This window comes from Sarcophilus harrisii, chromosome 1 (genome assembly GCF_902635505.1).
Source record: "Sarcophilus harrisii chromosome 1, mSarHar1.11, whole genome shotgun sequence".
Taxonomy (NCBI): Eukaryota; Metazoa; Chordata; class Mammalia; order Dasyuromorphia; family Dasyuridae; genus Sarcophilus; species Sarcophilus harrisii.
This window is the reverse complement of record NC_045426.1, coordinates 161080443-161098751: the sequence shown is the minus strand read 5'-3', so window position 1 is coordinate 161098751 and position 18309 is coordinate 161080443. Positions and strand designations below refer to the sequence as shown.

Here is an 18309-nt window from a genome sequence, read left to right as displayed (position 1 = left end):
CAAACTAAGCTTTAACCTTGTAAATCCAACTTCCTTACTGGACTTTTCTACATTATTTTTTCAAACTGGATATCATATATCTAAAGATATGAACAATAAATTTTATATGAGGAGTAGATTTAACAAATTCTTACTGTGTGCATCTAACATTCCAGAACCATTTGATGGAACAAATACAGCCAGAGCTGTGCATGAAAAGCAGAAGTTTGACATGATCAAGGATGAATTTCTAAAGGTAAACCAATGATTCATAATTGAAGATACTATTTTATTAGGTTTTGGTGAGTTTTCCAGTATTGGTGCTTAATAGTATTTGAAAGAGAAAAAATTGTTTAATAATCTCTTAAAGTAATGTGTACTTGGGTTCTTTTACAATAAAAACATTCATTACTTAGAATTAAATCAACAAATCCAAGAAAATAAGAGCATATGTAAATTTGTAAAGTAATTTATACTCTGGAAAATATCTACTTCAGCCTCTCAGGAGCTAGAAGTATTCTTTGTAATGTTTCCCACTGGTTTCTGGGAGTATTATTGTAGATGTCAAACTTTAGCCCTATATTTATGTGCCCAATACAGTATTTCCTTTTGCCAGAAGACTTTCTCTTCCTCTCCATGTCATAGTCTAAAAATCTAGTTTGGTATATTTGGAGAATTAAAAAAACATAAAACAAGTTAGTTTTATTTAAATTCAATAAATATTTGCTAAATTTATATTAAGGGTAAGATATTGTCTTAGCAATGTCTTAGAAAAGAGTAAATAGTTAAACCATGAGGATTCTTTAGGGATTGTAAAAAAGAAAATAGAAAATGGACACTTAATTTTTTTAACTGTTTTAAAGATAATTAAAAGTTACCATTGTGAATACTAAAAGCAATGCCTCAGATTTGACTATCCCTAATTTGGCAGTTGGAACAAAAGTAGAATGCATAGATGACAGCATTGTTTCTGATATAATAGAATTAACACTGGATGTGGTATCAGAAGTCTATAGGTTATAGCGGTTATAGCTTTGTATTTTTAAAAGTGTGCAAACTAATTCACTTTTCTGAGCTTTGGTTTTCCCATTTTAAAAAAGTTTTATCCTTGTTGTTGTTGTGGTGGTTGTTAAATTTCATCATAAATTCCCAGTAATACTATTTTATCTATTATGGACCCTTTCTTTTTAGCAAAGAAATAAGAGTTAAACAAAATAAATTAACATATAGGCTATTTCTGATAGTCTTTTTTCCTCATTCTACTCCTTCACTCCATAACCTCTCTGCCAAGAGGAGAGGGGAGAAGTATGTTTTATTATCAGTCTTTTTATTTCAAGATTTGACCATTAGTTTTTTCTATTTCTTGCCCAGCCTACCTTACAAGGGTTATTTGTAATCAGATTAGGGTTAATTGAATCAGATAAACTGTATTTGGGAGGTGTTATTAAATACATATTATTTTCATTTCTTAGCAGATATACCTTTTTTAAAGTTCTATATAATTCCCTCATTGAAAATTGGAGGTGATTCTAAGTATTCAAAGGCTGTACCAACAATGGGTAAGCCCTGGCAGTTTCTACCAAGTTTGGAAAGACTTGAATACCAACTTAATTAACTAGCTAATCTGGGAAACTGGCCCCTAAGTGAATGATGATGAATTTCTTTACACTTTTTGACCTCAGTTAAGGCATAGAGGTTGAGGTAAAATAAGTGTTTTCAGAGAAGCATTTAATCATTTGCTCTTATCAAGAATAATTTGTTAAACAAAATTAATTTATCAGTGTATAGCTTTTTTACAGTTAATGCTATGAATCATAAAGTTCATTGATTAAACTCAGAATAAAGTAGAAGGAACTTCAGCATTGCTAAATATCTAATTTTGAGTAAGCCCAAAAGAACCACCATATAAAAATTGTTGTTGACTCTCCTTTGTGAATAGTGTTCATGAGCCTCTAATTACATATGATATGGGGTTTATCATTTTAGTATTATTCTAGTTCTCTTTCCTATTGGAGAAATGAAATCATATAACTAGTGAGGTGAAGAATTAGGAAAAAGCATTATTTTTTAAATTGTTGAACTAAATGAGGTGAGAAAATTTAACTTATATTACATGTTAATAAAGCAGATGTAAATTGTTTGCCTTTTTTTTTCTCTTTCTCTCCCAGTCATGGCACAGATTGAAAAGCAAGAGAGACTTGAACAGTATACTACCTTTTAAGAGCTACTATGCAGAATAGATAACTGGCTTCTAATTAATTCCTAATTCTAAGAAATAAAGGACATTATTAACACCTCAATGTATTTTGTTCCCTCCATCATGGTTTCTTTCTAATTAAATATTTTCTTTTTTCAGATTTTGTTAAAAATATTTGTATAAAAGATTGCATATTTTATTATGGCATTTGCTACTATAAATTTAGTTTAAAAATGCATTTCTAAAAAATGTATATATTGTTGACTTAGAATACAGGCTGTTGTGCCATAAGTTTCAAAACACAAAATTACCTATATTTATGAAGATGATCAGAGCAATTAAAAGGATTTGAAAAGGATCAAAATGTAATTATACCATATTAATATAGAAGACATTTGTTGAATTTATGGGAAAGGTAATCAGTATGCTCAAGGTTTAACAACATTCAATTACAGTTTCATTGCCTAGACCTACAAGAGCAAAATGAAAGTTGAAGCAAAAAAAATTACCATAACCTTTTTGTTTAAATTTCAATGGTAGGGTGGGGCCTTAGGATTTGACCATATTACTATAAGACAGGAGACTATGTTTGGAGTACATTGGAATTAATTTTTCACTTTGAAACAATAATACCTTTTGCATCATAGACCTATGAACATTAAATCTATGTTGTACCCAGGTTGGTGGATTTTTCTGAAGAATCTACTCAACTGTTGACATACTGGGATGTCTCTGGGTGTTTATAATAGCTCAGAATAATGAGCTCTTTTTTTCTACTCAGCATTTTTAAATTTTTATTTTCCGTGACAGGAAACAACAGAGACACTTATCAGAGTTAAGATTATATCCTAGTTCTAGTATCAGGATTTTTCTGAATATTAAATTACATGAATATAATCTAAGCTGGAATTTTCAAGCAGCAAACTACTATAAAATGTTTTAAATGATCCATCACAAAATGAATATATGTAAATGGTTAATATTTGTAAAGAATAGATCAGATCCTTTTTTAAAGTATTTCCTTTCCACAGAAAGTTGTGGTGACTGCTAAAATAGCTGCTAAAATAAAGCCAAGGTGGTTTGCGCGTACACACGTGTGTGCGTGTGTGTTTGTATGTGTGTGTATAAATATTTGTAAATTGGTCAGCTGTTGTAAATTGAAATATTAAAAAAGTAATTAAAATTTTTTATCTTTTTAAAAAAGACTGTATGAAACTTCTTTTAGACTTGCTGTAGCGCAGTTTGTGCCTGTAATGTGTTTGTTCTTGCAATCCAATTTATATGTCTAAATTAATTGCTTTTCATTGATTTCAGGAAGGTGTACATTTTCAGTTTTCTCTTAAGTTTAATATTTTGCATGGTGTCAAGTGGAATAAAGTTTATGTATGGAAAGTGTTAGTTATTATCTATGAATTTATGTTAATTTCGTAAATTCTAGAATAGTTCGTTTCATTTGACTAGTACAGGAATGGGGAAAACCAGAAAATTTCACATATATATTTTCTCCCAAAAATATTTATAACTTATTCAAGAAAACTAAATGATACCAAAGACCTACAAGTAATGCTATAAAGTTATTCTTTACGACATATGTCAACAAATATTTCTTAAGCACTTATTACTATGTACAGAGAGCTAATTTAAAATCTTTTGACACATAATTGTAACCTTCTGGTTTGCTTTTTGGAAGTCTTTGGACCAGCCTTCGTTTCAGCCGAGTAATTACCATGAGAATAGCCAGAGATAAAATCCAAAAATCTCCTTTACAGTCTGTCTCCTTGTCTGGGGCTTGGTTAGCTTTCTGGAGGCCCTTCAGACCAGCCACCATGAGGCTGATGAAGATGGAATGTCTCTCTGAGTCCCAGAGGTTGAGCTCTAGTCTCCAGTCCTCTTTCTTCTCTGAGTCTGTCTCGAGTCTGTCTCTAGGTCTGACTCTAGGTCTGACTCTGACCTCTTAAATACTCTGTTACAATTAAATCCATTCATCATACTGAGTATAAGCCAATCATTATGTCACTAGGGAACCATTATTTGTTATAAGGTTAGTTCAGTCATACTGAACTAGAGAGCTCACATGCTAAACTAGATAACCATTGTCTTATCAATTCCACTGAGTTAACACCTTGTTGTAAGAATCCTTGTTTCAAGTACAAGAGTTCTGGCCCATTACACATAAGTTCATATTCTTTGCCCCTTTATCTGTTGGGAAATGGCTCTTAGTCTTGCATACTTTTGTTCATTCCATATACATATATTGGGAACACACTTTTATGCAATGTTTTTACCACTTGATAGTTTCTTCATGGATTTTATCCGTGTTAAAGTTTTAAAATTTTTTTGTTTTTTATCACTCCTTCCCTTACTTAGGTAAGAATACCATTCTTAATTCCTACTTTCCCCTCCTGCCCTCCATTTTTTTGTGGTTTTTTTGGACACTTTATGGTGTGATTTTTTTTTTTTTTTAAAGCATTTAGTTCTCATATCCATTGGAAACTTAATTTGATACATATTATTTATTTGTTTTACTGAAGCAACTGAGGTTAAGTGACTTGCTCAGGATCACACAGCTAGGAAGTATTAAGTGTCTGAGGTCAGATTGAACTCTTATCCTCCTCCTGACTTCAAAGCTGGTGCTCTATCCACTGCGCCACCTAGTTGCCCCTTGATACATGTTATAAAGAATTGTTGTAAACCTAATTTCTGTCCAACTACCATATTCCCATAAATTCTTATTGAATATAGGAAGTCCTTCCCTCTTCTCAGTTTGCTTGTGACATAATTTCCTACTAAAGATTAGTAATTTCCTTTTGGGGTCATGTGCAATTAAGGTGATGAGAAAGTTGTGTTCAATTAGTTGAAGCCATATGGGTGAAGCCACATAGCATCAGTAGAAAAATATTGATGTTAAAGGATAGATTAGAGTGAGCAGCTTGGGACTATTGTAAATATTGAATAGTTAAATATGTTCCAGTTCAGTCTTCTCTTATTTGGAATCACAGAATTTGAGTTCAATGGAGGTGTCAACTTGTCTCTTTTACAGCATCACTGACAACCAGTCTCCTGTCCTCTACTTGAAGAACTGCAGTGATGGGCAACCTTACCTCTCTTTTGAACAACTGTTAATTGTTAAAGTTTTGCCTTACATCAAGCTAAAATGTATCTCTCTAGGTCTTTCTTCCATTGTTAATTCTTCTTTCTCGGTTGGTTTAAAGCAACACAAATCATCCCTCTTAGGATAACTCTTCAAAAACTTGGAAAAGAGGCATCAAATCCTTTTCTCTTCCCTCTAATCTTGTCTTCTTTAGACTAAATCGTTGTCAATTTCTTCAACTTATCATGTGACATATTTTACTTATTTTAGTCCTTGACCTCTCTGGGACCTCAGTTTCCTCATTTGCAAATGAAATCACAGTTGGACTAGATGACCTTTAAGGACCTTCCCTTCTTGACATCGTAGAGAATCATACTAGGGTAATTACTGATCTAGAGCCAGACATCCTGGAAGATGAAGTCAAAATGGGCCTTAGGAATTCCTACTAACAATAAGGCTAGTGGAAATAATGGAATTCTAGCTGTTATTTAAAATCCTAAAAGATGAAGCTATTAAAATACTGTACTCACTTTGCCAACAAATTTATAAAACTCAACAGTGGCCATTGGATTGGAAAAGATCGGTTTACATCTCAATCCTAAAGAAAAGGGCAATGCCAAGAAATGTTCAAATTATCAGAAAATGGTGCTTATTTTATATGCCAGTGAGATTATGTTTAAGATTCAAGCTAGGCTTTAGCAATATATGAACCAAAAATTACCAGAACAACAGGCTGATTTTCAAAGAGGCAGAGGAACTATTGGCCAAATTGCCAACATTCACTGGATTATATAAAAAGCAAGGGAGTTCCAGAAAAAAAATATCTACTTTTACTTCATTGACTACAAGTCCTCAAAGAGAACAGAATATATCATTTCATTTCCTGAGGAACCTGTATATAGGCAAAGAAGCAACAGTTAGAATCAAACATGGAACAACTGAATGGATTAAGATTGGAAAAGGAGTCTGACAAAGACTATTTATTGTCACCTTATTTAACTTATTTGCAAAATATGTAATGTGAAATATTAAATTTGCTGGGAGAGAAATATCAATAATCTCAGTTAGGTAGATGAAACCACGCTTGACGGCAGAAAGTGAAGAGGAATTAAGCTTCTTGTTGAGAAGGGGAAAGAGGAGAATGTAAAATCTGGCTTAGCATTGAAAAAACTGGTCCCATCACTGCATGGTAAATAGAGAAGTGGAATTAGTGTTTGATTTTACATTCTTGGGTTCAGAGATTGCAGCAACTACAGCCATAAAATTAAAAGAAGCTTGTTCTTTGAAAGAAAAGCTTTGGCAGATTTGATAGCATACTGAAAAACGGAGATATCACCTTGCTAACAAAGGTGTGGTTTTTTCTAGTAGCAGTTTATGAATTGTGAGAGTTGGAACTGTAAGGAAAGCCGCATGCTACAGAATTGAAACAACACAAAAGACTTTCCCAAATCTGAGTCTGTGATCCTATTATATCAAAATGCTTTTGAGAGGAATTCATGGCAAAGTAAGACAAGATCTGGCTTTGTAGCAAGGAATACTTGAATTCAAGTCCCACCCTTTACATATCCTTAGCAAGTCATATCCTTGAAGTGCTCTAAGCTACTCTTTAAGACTTCTAATTTGTAGAGAAGCAACCAACCTAGATTTTTAAGGGAGTTTTTTAATCCAAGAGTTTCTTGTAAAAATGAAATCATAGATCTTTTTCTAATTTTGTGAGGCAGCACAACTCTGTATAAGTAAGAAAAGCCGCTTGGAAGTTGAGCAAGAATTGTCTTGGCAATATCACCAAGTGGTCATCCAGCCACTCCTTTAAGGGATCCAATTAGAAAAGGAGCACACCATGCTTCCCCCCTCCCTCCCCAATCAACCGATTTCACTACTGGATAGTTTATAATAAGGGTTTTTGCTCCCTTCTAATAGAGAAATTCAGATTGAGGGGTTTATTTTTTGTACATGCCCAATGCAGGGATTTAGTTTTGACATACATGTTTGTAACTGAGCAGGGGGAGAGAGAGTAAGAAACTTGCATATAATTCCCATGATCTGATTAGCAGATTAAGAATTGAAAACGCATTCTGATCTTGCTTTTTATTTATGCCCTTGAGAGGCTTCTAAGCTTAATACATAGTTATCACATAGATGAAAAAAAGTTGAAGTGTTATATCCACTCCTAATTTGAGGGTTTTTTGAGCTCCTGAATGAAAATGAGTAATCTTAACACTTAAAAAAATCCAACAAATGTTTAAAATCAATTTTGCAAATAAAAAAAAATTTAATAAACAAATCTAGGTTCCACTTATTGTATTTATAGTTGCCCTTAGAGGGCCAAGCAGAATGTATGTGTTACCACTTTTATATTACCACATTTATTTTCTTAAATCTTTTTTTTTTAAGGTATACTCTAGTTCTTTTTACCAAATCCAATATTCTGGATACCTTCATTTTACCTATATCCTTCCTAAAAAAATGTAGCCAAGACCTGATGGCCGTACTCAAAATGAAGTCTAACCAAGGTGCATATACTAATATCACTACCCTCATTCTGGACACTTTGCTTCAAGACAGTCTTTGGGCAATATTAACCTCCTCCATAATATGAATTTGAACTTGTATATTGCAAATGAACTTGTATTCTAAACTAGTTTCTTGAAATTTCTCTCCATTTGGCAAGAAGAATTAGTGTTTTAGATAGAAATAGATAAAATTTCAAAATTAGAAATCTCTTGTCTCTTTTTCTTATCTCCTCTTCTATGAGAAATAAAATTGTAAGGTTTTTGTTTCCACAGTTAAAAAGTTTCATACTCTTACAGCCTCCTGCTCCATTGCCATGGTAGAAAAGAATGTGATTTAAGTTTTAGGGTCAGAACATCCTACCTGAAGAGAATTAAAGAATGTTTTTAAGTCAACAGAAATAACCACAGATGTTGGTTGAGTGCAAATGACCTGGGTTTATGACCCAAGCATGCTAAATTTTTAATTGAGCATGGTTAATAAACCTCATGTATATTAATTTTACCTCTCTTAAGGAGATAGCCACTGTTTTTGAACATATGATGATCTGGCAAGGGGAGGGAGGAACAGGCAACTATATTGAGTATATGTATTGGAAATGTCAAATTATTTTGGAAAGGTCTCCCTCAATGGAAATTCTGAGGAGGGGATAAAGAGGGCAAGATATGGAATATAACTCCTCCTTTCACTACAAGAATTTGGGTCTGAAGTTTTAATTTCTAACACCTCCCCATTTTGGAAAAACAAGAAATGAACCATTTTTTTTAACAAATAAGGTTAAAGAAAACATTTCCACAATGGGTATGTATTTTTAAAAAAGTGTTCTAACTATTTTTGAGTGATAATTTATAGGCATAGGGCCTTTGAGTAATCTGTTTAAGCCTTTGGTCACTTCATTTTTAAAAATCTGTACCATATTTTCCAACTTAAAAAAACAAACATCTTCCTCTTATTCCCACTTTAAATGAAAGGGAGAATAATTCACAAAGCTCTTGCCATATGCCAGAAGAAGCTAAGTGCTGGGAATGAAGTATAACTAAGCAACATAATCCCTCTACTCAAGTTTTCTTTTTGATAGACGTAGAGAAGTTTTGAAATTATCACCATTGAAGTTTGTGTATTGACTTTTGGAAGATCTTGCAAAGTTCTTCATGGAATTTCTCCATTTCATCTTTTGCAGCAAAACTGCACTTATCTTCCAGATGATCTCTTTGCTCAAATTCATTATGATCACATTAAGAAAAAACGACCCATTTCTTTTTGCTTTAGAGCATAAAATGAATCTAAACCAGTTGCTTTTATTGTCTCTTAAGGGGAGCCCAATCAAACTTTTGTTAAACTCTTACTATATGCCAGGTACTGTACTAAGTGCTGTCAATACAAAAAGAGGCAAAAGACAATGCCTGCCCTCAATGAGTTTACATTTTATTAATCTAAGATCAAATTGATGTCTTTTGGCTTAACTTAAAGCAAGACCAAAGAATTTTGTTCCTTTTTTCCAGTAGTAGCATAGCCTCTTATTAGTTATTGGACAAATATTTATAGTCTTTCCCTTACAAGTGTTGGCAGAGAAAGCCTGAGAGGAATGGTAAACTCTGCCAACAATTTTGTGTTGTCTTATCTTTCAGAAACTTAGACTTACTTTCCAGCTCACTGTGAAGCATTAAAATTAAATATATGGGAGCATAACTGTTGCTAGAATAGAGGAGGCACAGTAACAAATCCCACAAAATTGAGGTGTTCAAGCCTTATAATTGAGAGGCTTCTCGGCAGCAAGTGAGAATGAACCATCCCAGCTTCAAAAAGCCTATTGAAATTCTAAGATTTTAAATAATCTGTCCCCAAAAGAGGATAGTGATGGAGAACATATCTAGGTCTGCGTTTGAAAGAAGTTTGGTACTCTTACCTGGAGTGCAGTAATTGATGAGAATCCTGATGTTCTATGATCTAAGATGAGAACCTGGGTCCAAATCTCACTTCTTATGCTTTTTCTTCCCATGTGACCTTGGGAAAGTCATCTGTAAAATGAAGGGGGGATTGGACAAGTTGGCTTCTGAAGTAACTTCTAGCCTCTAAATTTTTCATCCTTTAAATTTTTAGTTAGAATTATATTATTTCTCAAGACAGGAACTCTGAAGGATTCATGGTAGAAAATGCTATCTGCCTCCAAAGAGAGAACGGAACTCTTGAAGGCAGATTGAAGTATACTTTTTTTCATTCTTTAAAATTTTATTGCTTTTTATCTTTGTTACAACATGACTAATAAGGAAATATATTTTGCATGATTTAACATGTATGAAGATTTCATTGTTTGCATTCTCAAAGGGTGAGGGAGGGATGGAAAAGAGGGTAAGAATTTGATAAATTGATAAACCAGTGGCAGAAAAGCAGCCTGAGGTTATTTTCTCCTGTGAGATTCCTAAACTTTAAGGAGGGACTTGTAACTTTCCCTTCAAAGATTCTACATATGAATGCAAATTCAAATAGTATTGTGGAGAAGGAATAAATAAATGATCTGAAAATCCTAATAGGAAAAAAAGCCTTACTTTTTCACAAAACTATGTGTCAATAAACAAATGTCTCTGTGTATTCACTTATTTTCTAAGCAGATGTTCAATTTAATTATATTCCTCTGAGTGAGGTTAGGTGACATTTACAGCTGGAAAAGTCTGAAAAGCAAATGCATCCTTATACACAGAAGGAAAAGGGCCAGAGAAACCACAAGACAGCTACTATGAAATTAATGGTGCAAATTGTAGCTTAACATACCTTATTACACATGGCTTCCAGTTCCTTCAACTTTCTGGCTAAATATTAGCTAGTTTAGCCATTCTTTATCAAGGAATGCATCACTCTAAATTATCTCTTTAATACTAGACAACATGCTTAATGTTGCCTGTTGTTTCAATACTTTGATTTCCATATACTGTTGACTCATTGAGCTTGCATTCCATTAAAATCTCCATATCTTTTTTACATGAATTATTTAGCTATGACTCATGTCTAGTAATTAGAGAATTAATTTAAAAATGTATCATGTTCATGCTGGATGCTCTCAGAAAAACCTCGGAAGACTTATATGAACTGATTCAAAGTGAAGTGAGAACATCATATACATATACATCATATACACTAACAACAGTATTATATGATGATCAATTGTAAATGACTTTGTTTTTCTCAGATGATCCAAGATAATTCCAAAGGACTTATGATGAAAACCACTATCCATCTCCAGGGAAAGAACTGATAGAGTTGGAATGCAGATCAAAGCATACTTTTAGAAAAATCTTATTTTTCTTGGAGCTTTTTTTGCATATATTTTCTTTTGCAACATGAGTAATATGAAAATATGTTTTGCATGACTGTATACATATAATATATCAAGATTTTTGTCTTCTCAACGAGAGGGAAATGGAAGGAGGAGGGAAGAGAATTTGGAACTTAATATTTTAAAAAGAAGTTTTAAGTTTTTTACATATAATTGTGACTACATGTAATTAATTAGAAACATTAATAATGTAAACATAATTTAAATTTTTTACCATTTATACATGTCCCCACTAAATTTTATTTATTAAATTAAGCCCATTGTTTGAGCCTGCCCAGATTTTTGGATATTAACTGTTTTAACTAACTGCCTCAGTCTCTTAGCAGGTCATTTACTTTTATTCTTCATACTAAAGGATCTCTCCCAAGCCTGTGGGGAAAAGCAAAGGTGGTAGGATATTAAGGAGATGTGGAATGGATAGAAGGAAAAGGAAGGGCCTAGAAATATCATCTTTTAAGTGGGATAGAAGGAAGGGGAATGTATTTTGAAGTAGGAAAAACTGGGAAGTAAGAAAAATTATATATTTCTTCTGGTAACAACTCCATTTGGATGGAATTATGAATTCATAGTATCATAGACAGATCTGGAAAAGGCCTTCAAAAGCCATCAAATCTAGTTCCCTCATTTTATAGAAGCAAGCTAAGTGCTTTTTACAAGGTCAGACTAAATGTCAAAGGTAGAATTTGAATTCAGATCTTCCTAACTCCAAGTCTAGCTTTTTGCCTTCTGTGGCATCTGGTTTTCTATCTGTAGTATATATATCTATATATCTGTGGTATATTTATCTATATATCTCCTTTAACAGACTATAACCTCCATGAAGATAAGGATTGCTTCATTTTTGTCTTTCTCAAAAATGTCTATCCAACAAAGGGCCTTGCATATTGCAGGCAATTAATATGACTTTATCAAGCGAAGAAAGAGTGCTGTAAATGGAATTTTTGCTTGGGATAGTACTTGGACTTGACCTTTTGATTTGTAATTTTATGATTCTAAAGGACTTTTGAGCAGGATTGGATAAAGGACTGTATGTGTATAAAGTGTCTCTGACATTTGGTCCAAGCATGTTGAATGACTAAGTTAGTGGACATTTCATTACACTGGTTCCTAAACATATCAGGTTTGAGAGCCAGTAGATTAGGGAACTCTTGTTAACAAAAACAGAAATTATAACCATTACATTTTAATTAACAAAAACAGAAATTATAACCATTACATTTTAATACCTGTTTAAGCATATGGAATTTGCTTTCTTGTTTTTATAATAAGTTCTAGTTATCAATCCTTTGGACAACAGCTGTGGAATTTGTCCTGTTTCTCTTACCAGTTCATAATGTAGCAACAAAGAATGAGGGGCTGCATTTTAGCTATGTCAGATAGCAGATGGGCAAGGTGTTCTGAATTTAATATCTGCAGATGTCCATTTTGCAAGAACCTATTTCCAAGAGTTAGGGTATAGTTTAGCCTGCTCCAAGAATGTAATTTGGTCCTATAAGGAAGGTCATTCTCTGATCTCTAAACAAAGTGAAAAAAAAAAAAGTGCTCACTATGACAAGTAAGATAATCAGAGTCCATGTCCCCCTACAGATCTTTGCCCATCTTAGTATGGGATTCAGAGAAAAGGTCTGGTTGGCTTGGAGTATCTCTTTGCTAATTTGGAATTCTAGTGGTAGCAAACAAACAAACAAAAACTCTAGCCCAGATTCTTAACTTAGGATCCATGTATTGATTTCATTGGGTTACTTAGATGGGGGGAGGGAAGGGGGAATTAGTCTTTACTTCAGTGTTATTGGTTTTTTTTGTAATCCTATGTACTTTATTTTTAAATTAAATATTATTCTGAGAAGGGGGCCATAGACATCATCACATTACAAAAGGAATTCATGAAACAAACAAAAAGGTTAAGAACCTTCATCCTACCCTATACCTTCCCAAATATTTATAGAAGTATTTTCTGTAGTAGCAAAGAGGTGGGAACAAAGTAGGTACTTATCAATTGGGAATGGCTAAACAAAGAGAGAAGTGTGGACAGACTTACGTGAACTAATGCAGAATGAATTCAGGGAAGCCAAAAAAACAATATACACAATACTACAGAAATATAAATGGATATTTATGGAAATATTTATGGAAATAAAATATATTGGCTATAAAGCAATAGGAACCGAATATTGCAAAATTATAAAGTTCAAGTATGGCCCCAAAGAAGAGATGAGATACTTTCTCTTACTCCTTTGCAGGAGAGAGGTCAAAGAGTGGGGCACGTTGCACATATTTTTCAAATTTTTTTTCTGATGTATTGATGAGTTTTTCTGTTTCTCTTAAACATACTTAAACAAATATTTGGAATGGTTTAAAGATCGGGATCGGGAAAGAGAAGAGTGGATGGAAGGAAATGTACACAATGTAAAAGCAAAATAATCAATAAAATTTTATTTTTTAACTTGCCCAGGGACTTGAATGGAATAGAATGGAAATGGAATGGAGAATTTTCTTTCAGTTTTTTTTTCAGGATTATAGATGGAGCTCATAGGCAGATAGGTGGTACAGCTAATAGAGTGCTGACCCTGGGGTCAGGAAAATAAGTTCAAATCCATCCTCAGACATTTACTAGCTCTGTGATCCCCGGCTAGTCCATAAACCTCTGCTTGCCTCAGTTCCCTATCTGTAAAATGGAGTAATGATGGCACCTATTTCCCAGGTTACATACAATGAAATAATAATTGTAAAATGCTTAGGACATTTCCTGGTTCATATTAAGAGATATGTAAATATTACCTATTATTAATCCCTTGTAATTTGGCTATATGTGTATGAGGTGGTGATTAGGTGTTGGGGGCCACAAGCAAGCAGCACCCACAAGTAAAAGTTTCCTCAATTAGAGTTTCCATATAGTTATTCTTCCTCCCTCCCCACCTCCCCCAATCACACACATACTCTCCAAGACCTTTTCCAACAATCACTGCATTGGGGGAGATGCTCAGAGAGCATCCATCTCTTTAGTATTCAAAGCAGAGGTTACCCAGGTGAACCAAGTAGAGAGCACCTCTTACAGAATAGAGATTTGGGTGGTGGAAGGGTGGGGAAAATAGGGATGTAGCAGGTCAGCGGGCTTGCCTGGGCCCTCCATTCCTTTCTTCCCTCCCATCCCATCCTGACTCTCCAGAAGAAGGAAGGTTGGTTGAATAATCTAGTTCCCCACTAAACTCTGGGTTTCGTTTTCCCAAACTCCCTTCCCCCAGCTCAGACAGAACAGCTGATACCCCCTTGATCCCCGGGAGCCCGCCCGGGGTGTGGATTTCCAGGCGCCCGGAGCCTGCCAAGGCTTTGCCTAAAATGGATCTGAAGAGCCCAGGGAGGGTAGCTTGGGAGGGTTGGCAGCAGCAGCAAACGCGGGGACAGGGAGGAGAAGCTGGAACTGCAGCGGCATCAGAAACTTGGGACTTCAACTTTGACGACTTCTATTTAAAGGGTCCCCCTCCCCCCGTGCCCCATCCCCACCCGCCAAGTCTCGCGAACCTGAGACCCGGCTCAGGACAACTTGACAGATCAGTCCCAGCCACAGGTCAGGAGGGCAGCTTTAGAGGGGCAACACCAAGCGAGCAGGGAAGGGAGCCTCTTAGCCCCAGCTAGAGGTCTTGAGAGATGGAGAGCGCCCAGTACGACTCAGCTCCGACCTCCGAGAGCTATCTCGGCTCGGATGAAGAGACGGAGCTGGAGACAGAGGAGGAGTCCGAAGGAGAGGAAGAAACCACCGCAGAAACTGAGGAGGAACTGGACAGCAGCAGGTAGTCCCTTCCCCTTTCCTTCCTCCCCTTCTTCTCACCTCTCTGCCCCTTCTTCCTTTCTTTTTTCCCTCCCTCTGAGTCTCTCTTCCTTCCTTTCTCTTTGCCCTCTTCCTCTCCCTCTTTCCCGCCCTCTTCCTCTCCCTCTTTCCCTTCTCTCCACTCCCCTCCTTCAGCCGTGATGGGAATGGGGGAGATTCTTGCTAAGAAATTCACCCTTTTATGATAAATCAAAAGGCATCAGAGGAGAGGGCTAAAGATACTTGGAAAAAGAACTTTCAGTTCACTTTTCTCCTCAAACACTTGGCTGGAGCCTCCACCTGGGACACGCTTCCTATTTAAAGAATTAGTAGCAGGTGCTGTTCCCTCAAGTGATGGACAGCTTGGGCTGCTGAAAAGTCTCGGGCCCTTCCCCCTCCCCATTCCCCCCTTTTCCAGGACTCTGGTGACTCGATGATCTTGTTTACTCGGGTGTATTTACTTGGGTGAATGCTAGCTGCATATCTCTTGCAATGTGCTGGAGCAATCAAAAGCTTAAAGTGGCACAAGGCTTTGGAACAACCTTGAACTTTCTTCCACCCTTGGGAGGGCTGGGAGGCAAGTGAGGTTTGCTTTTAATTCCATTTGACAGCTTTTTAGTGACTAAGATACAAGGAGCACTGGCATTGTGCTAGCTGCTACTATTTGTGTTTTGTTCATGCAAAGCCTCCTATCTCTGGAAGAAGTTAGATTTGTTTTAGTAAAAGACAGTTCCATTTAACATAAATCTTAAGATTCATCCTGAAAGAGACCTCAGAAGCTATGTATTTCAAACCCTTAGTTTATAGCTGAGGTACTGAGGTACCAAGAAATTAAGTAATTTGGGTAGGAGTCACAGTGGAAGTGTTGAAGGATTTGAGTGATCTTCACAGTCTCTTTGTTTCATTCATAGTCCCAAACACCAAAGCTTATCTTGGTGTAAATGTGGCAATCTGGAGACATTTTTTTCTAAAAACCCTCACTTTTTTTCTTTCTGGAAAGAAAACAGCAGCTTACATTTATCTATTTTATATATAAATTGCCTCCTATCAATTCCCTGAAGCACTGTAAGCAAAGCAAAACTATCCCTGTTATCCAAAAAAACCCCAAAAAAACCAAAAAACAAAAACCCAAAACTGAGAGGTTGAGACTTATGACATGATTAATAAGAAGCAAAGTTGGGAAACTAGCCCAATGGTCTTATGACTCCAAGCCACATTGTTCCTTCCATTACACCTCTAGGCCTAAATGATATGGTCAAAACCAGTGAGACTTAATTTTTCCTTTTTAAAAAAAATTATTTATTTTTTTAAATTTCACCTTTTTTATCTTAGTTTACAGGAGTTCTTTGAATTTGCTTTGTATGCCTATTTTATAAGTGTGTCTTTCTAAATCTACCGGAATTTAAGCACTTTGGCCTTCTCTGGTTTTAGTGTTTAAGGGAAGGAAGCCTAAACAAGAGCATCATTACAGGTAGGCTCTAAGAAATCAATGAAGTTTTCATTTGCTGTTGTTGCTGCTGCAGCACAAGTGGCACAGATTAGTAATAAATATAGGATCTATCTATCTATAGATATATATATCTATATATGTATTAATATCAGATACATATATATCTATATCTATATATATCCTATATGTAATACATATATATATATCTAATGTGTATATATATGTATTACATATAGGATATATATATATAGATATAGATATATATAAAACATTAGTGAATTAGGCGGCCTGGAGAACTGGCAAATGGGGAAATCAGGAAGGTATTGTTACTTGAGCTGAACCTTGAAGGAAGCTATTGTTTCTGAGACCAAAGTAAGAAATACATTCAAGGCATGGAGGACCATCTATGCAAGGACACAGAGATAAAAAATGACTCTCCCATAGGAATAAAAATCAGGTAAGTCAGTTTGTCTGGAGACTAGAATGTGTGAAGGAAAATAACACATACTCAGTCTGGAAAAAATAGTCTGGAACCAGCCTGTGAAGGAGTTTAGATGCCAAACAGAGTAGTTTGTATTTTATTCTTAAAGTAACAGAAAGCCACTGGAGGTTCTTGAGCAGAGAAGTGATGTGGCCAGACCTACACTTTAGGAATAACAATATGGCAGCTACTTGATTCTAAGCATGATGGAACTCTATGACTACAAAGTGTTTTATGTGCATCATAAATATTTGATCTCTATGGAAGTTTTCCTAGAGGATGGGAGTTGTGAAAGGGACTAGGAAAAGTGGGTAGGATTTGGATAGATTATAGAGGAAAACATTGTGGGCAAGAAGAACAAGGGTACTGAGATTGAAATAAGATGATCTAGGGGTGATAATACCAGTCCTATGCAAAATTATAAAATTGAAGATTGTCCTTAATTGCTTCCAGCCTTCTAATACATACTCTGCCTTTGGCAGTACCCACTCCTTATCCCCTCTGGTATTATGTCACTTTGTTCTCTTTCTGGGAAAATATGCTGTGAAGTAAAAGGTCTGAAATTATTTCATGCTGAAATGTGAATTCAAGCATTTATTAAATTCCTACTGTGTGCCAGGTACTACTGAGAACACTTTTCCTCTCTCTTTTTCCATTAAGTAACTTAACCATGAAACAGTGAAAAGACCTTTAGATTTTGAGTCAGAAGACCTCTACAGGAATCCTAGCTCTGCCACTTATGACCTATAGGTCTAGGTCATTTCTGAATCAAAGAGATATGATTCGTGAGCCTCAGTTTCCTCATCTATATAATAATTGAAGGTTGAGTTAAGTAAAAGCATACTAATAGTTGGTATTGATAGATAAGTAGATGGAAACATACCTATTTATCTACATTAACTACAGATAGTTAAGTAGATATATTTATCTATAGATGATAGGGAAATCTATTTATTCATCTATACTTTACTATAGAGCCAAAATGGTATAGTGGATAGAAAGCTGATCTAGGAATTAGGAGGACCCATGTTCAAGTCTTTGTGACCCTGGACAAATTACTTTATCTCTTTTTTTCTACTTAATAAAAAATAACATTTTATTTTCCCCCAAATTACATATAAAAGCAAATTTAACATTCATTTTTAAAAATTGAGTTCCAAATTTTCTCTTTCCCTCCTTTACCTCCCCCCTTTCTGAGAGTAAGCAATTTGATATGTGCAGTCATGTAAAACATATTTCCATGTTAGTGATTCTGTGAAAAAAGATATAAACCCCAAAAGAGAAAAAAGTGAAAAATAGTATACTTCTTTTTTTAAATTTTTTTATTTAATAGCCTTTTATTTACAGGATATATGCATGGGTAACTTTACAGCATTAACAATTGCCAAACCTCTTGTTCCAATTTTTCCCCTCTTTCCCTCATCACCTCCCCCAGATGGCAGGATGACCAGTAGATGTTAAGTA

The 18309-nt window shown here is 35.0% G+C and overlaps 2 protein-coding genes across 8 annotated transcripts in view; both read left to right on the top strand.

The window, feature by feature from the left end:
- TENT2 (terminal nucleotidyltransferase 2) overlaps window positions 1-4065 on the top strand; it is a 74170-nt gene extending 70105 nt beyond the window's left edge. For 3 of the 6 annotated variants that reach the window (XM_031966058.1, XM_031966060.1, XM_031966049.1), the window contains 2 exons: window positions 156-235; window positions 2148-4062. In XM_031966058.1, coding sequence (XP_031821918.1) covers window positions 156-235; window positions 2148-2219 — 152 coding nt within the window. In that variant the 3' untranslated portion in view covers window positions 2220-4062. Of the gene's footprint in view, window positions 1-155; window positions 236-2147 lie in introns of all 6 variants that reach the window. The other 3 variants (XM_031966026.1, XM_031966041.1, XM_031966033.1) reach the window with 3 other exon arrangements.
- A 9787-nt stretch (window positions 4066-13852) lies between these two features.
- CMYA5 (cardiomyopathy associated 5) overlaps window positions 13853-18309 on the top strand; it is a 107378-nt gene continuing 102921 nt past the window's right edge. The window contains exon 1 of one of the 2 annotated variants that reach the window (XM_031966016.1): window positions 13853-14897. In XM_031966016.1, the coding sequence (XP_031821876.1) occupies window positions 14755-14897 (143 nt within the window). In that variant the 5' untranslated portion in view covers window positions 13853-14754. The remainder of the gene's footprint in view (window positions 14898-18309) is intronic. The other variant, XM_031966013.1, reaches the window with a different exon arrangement.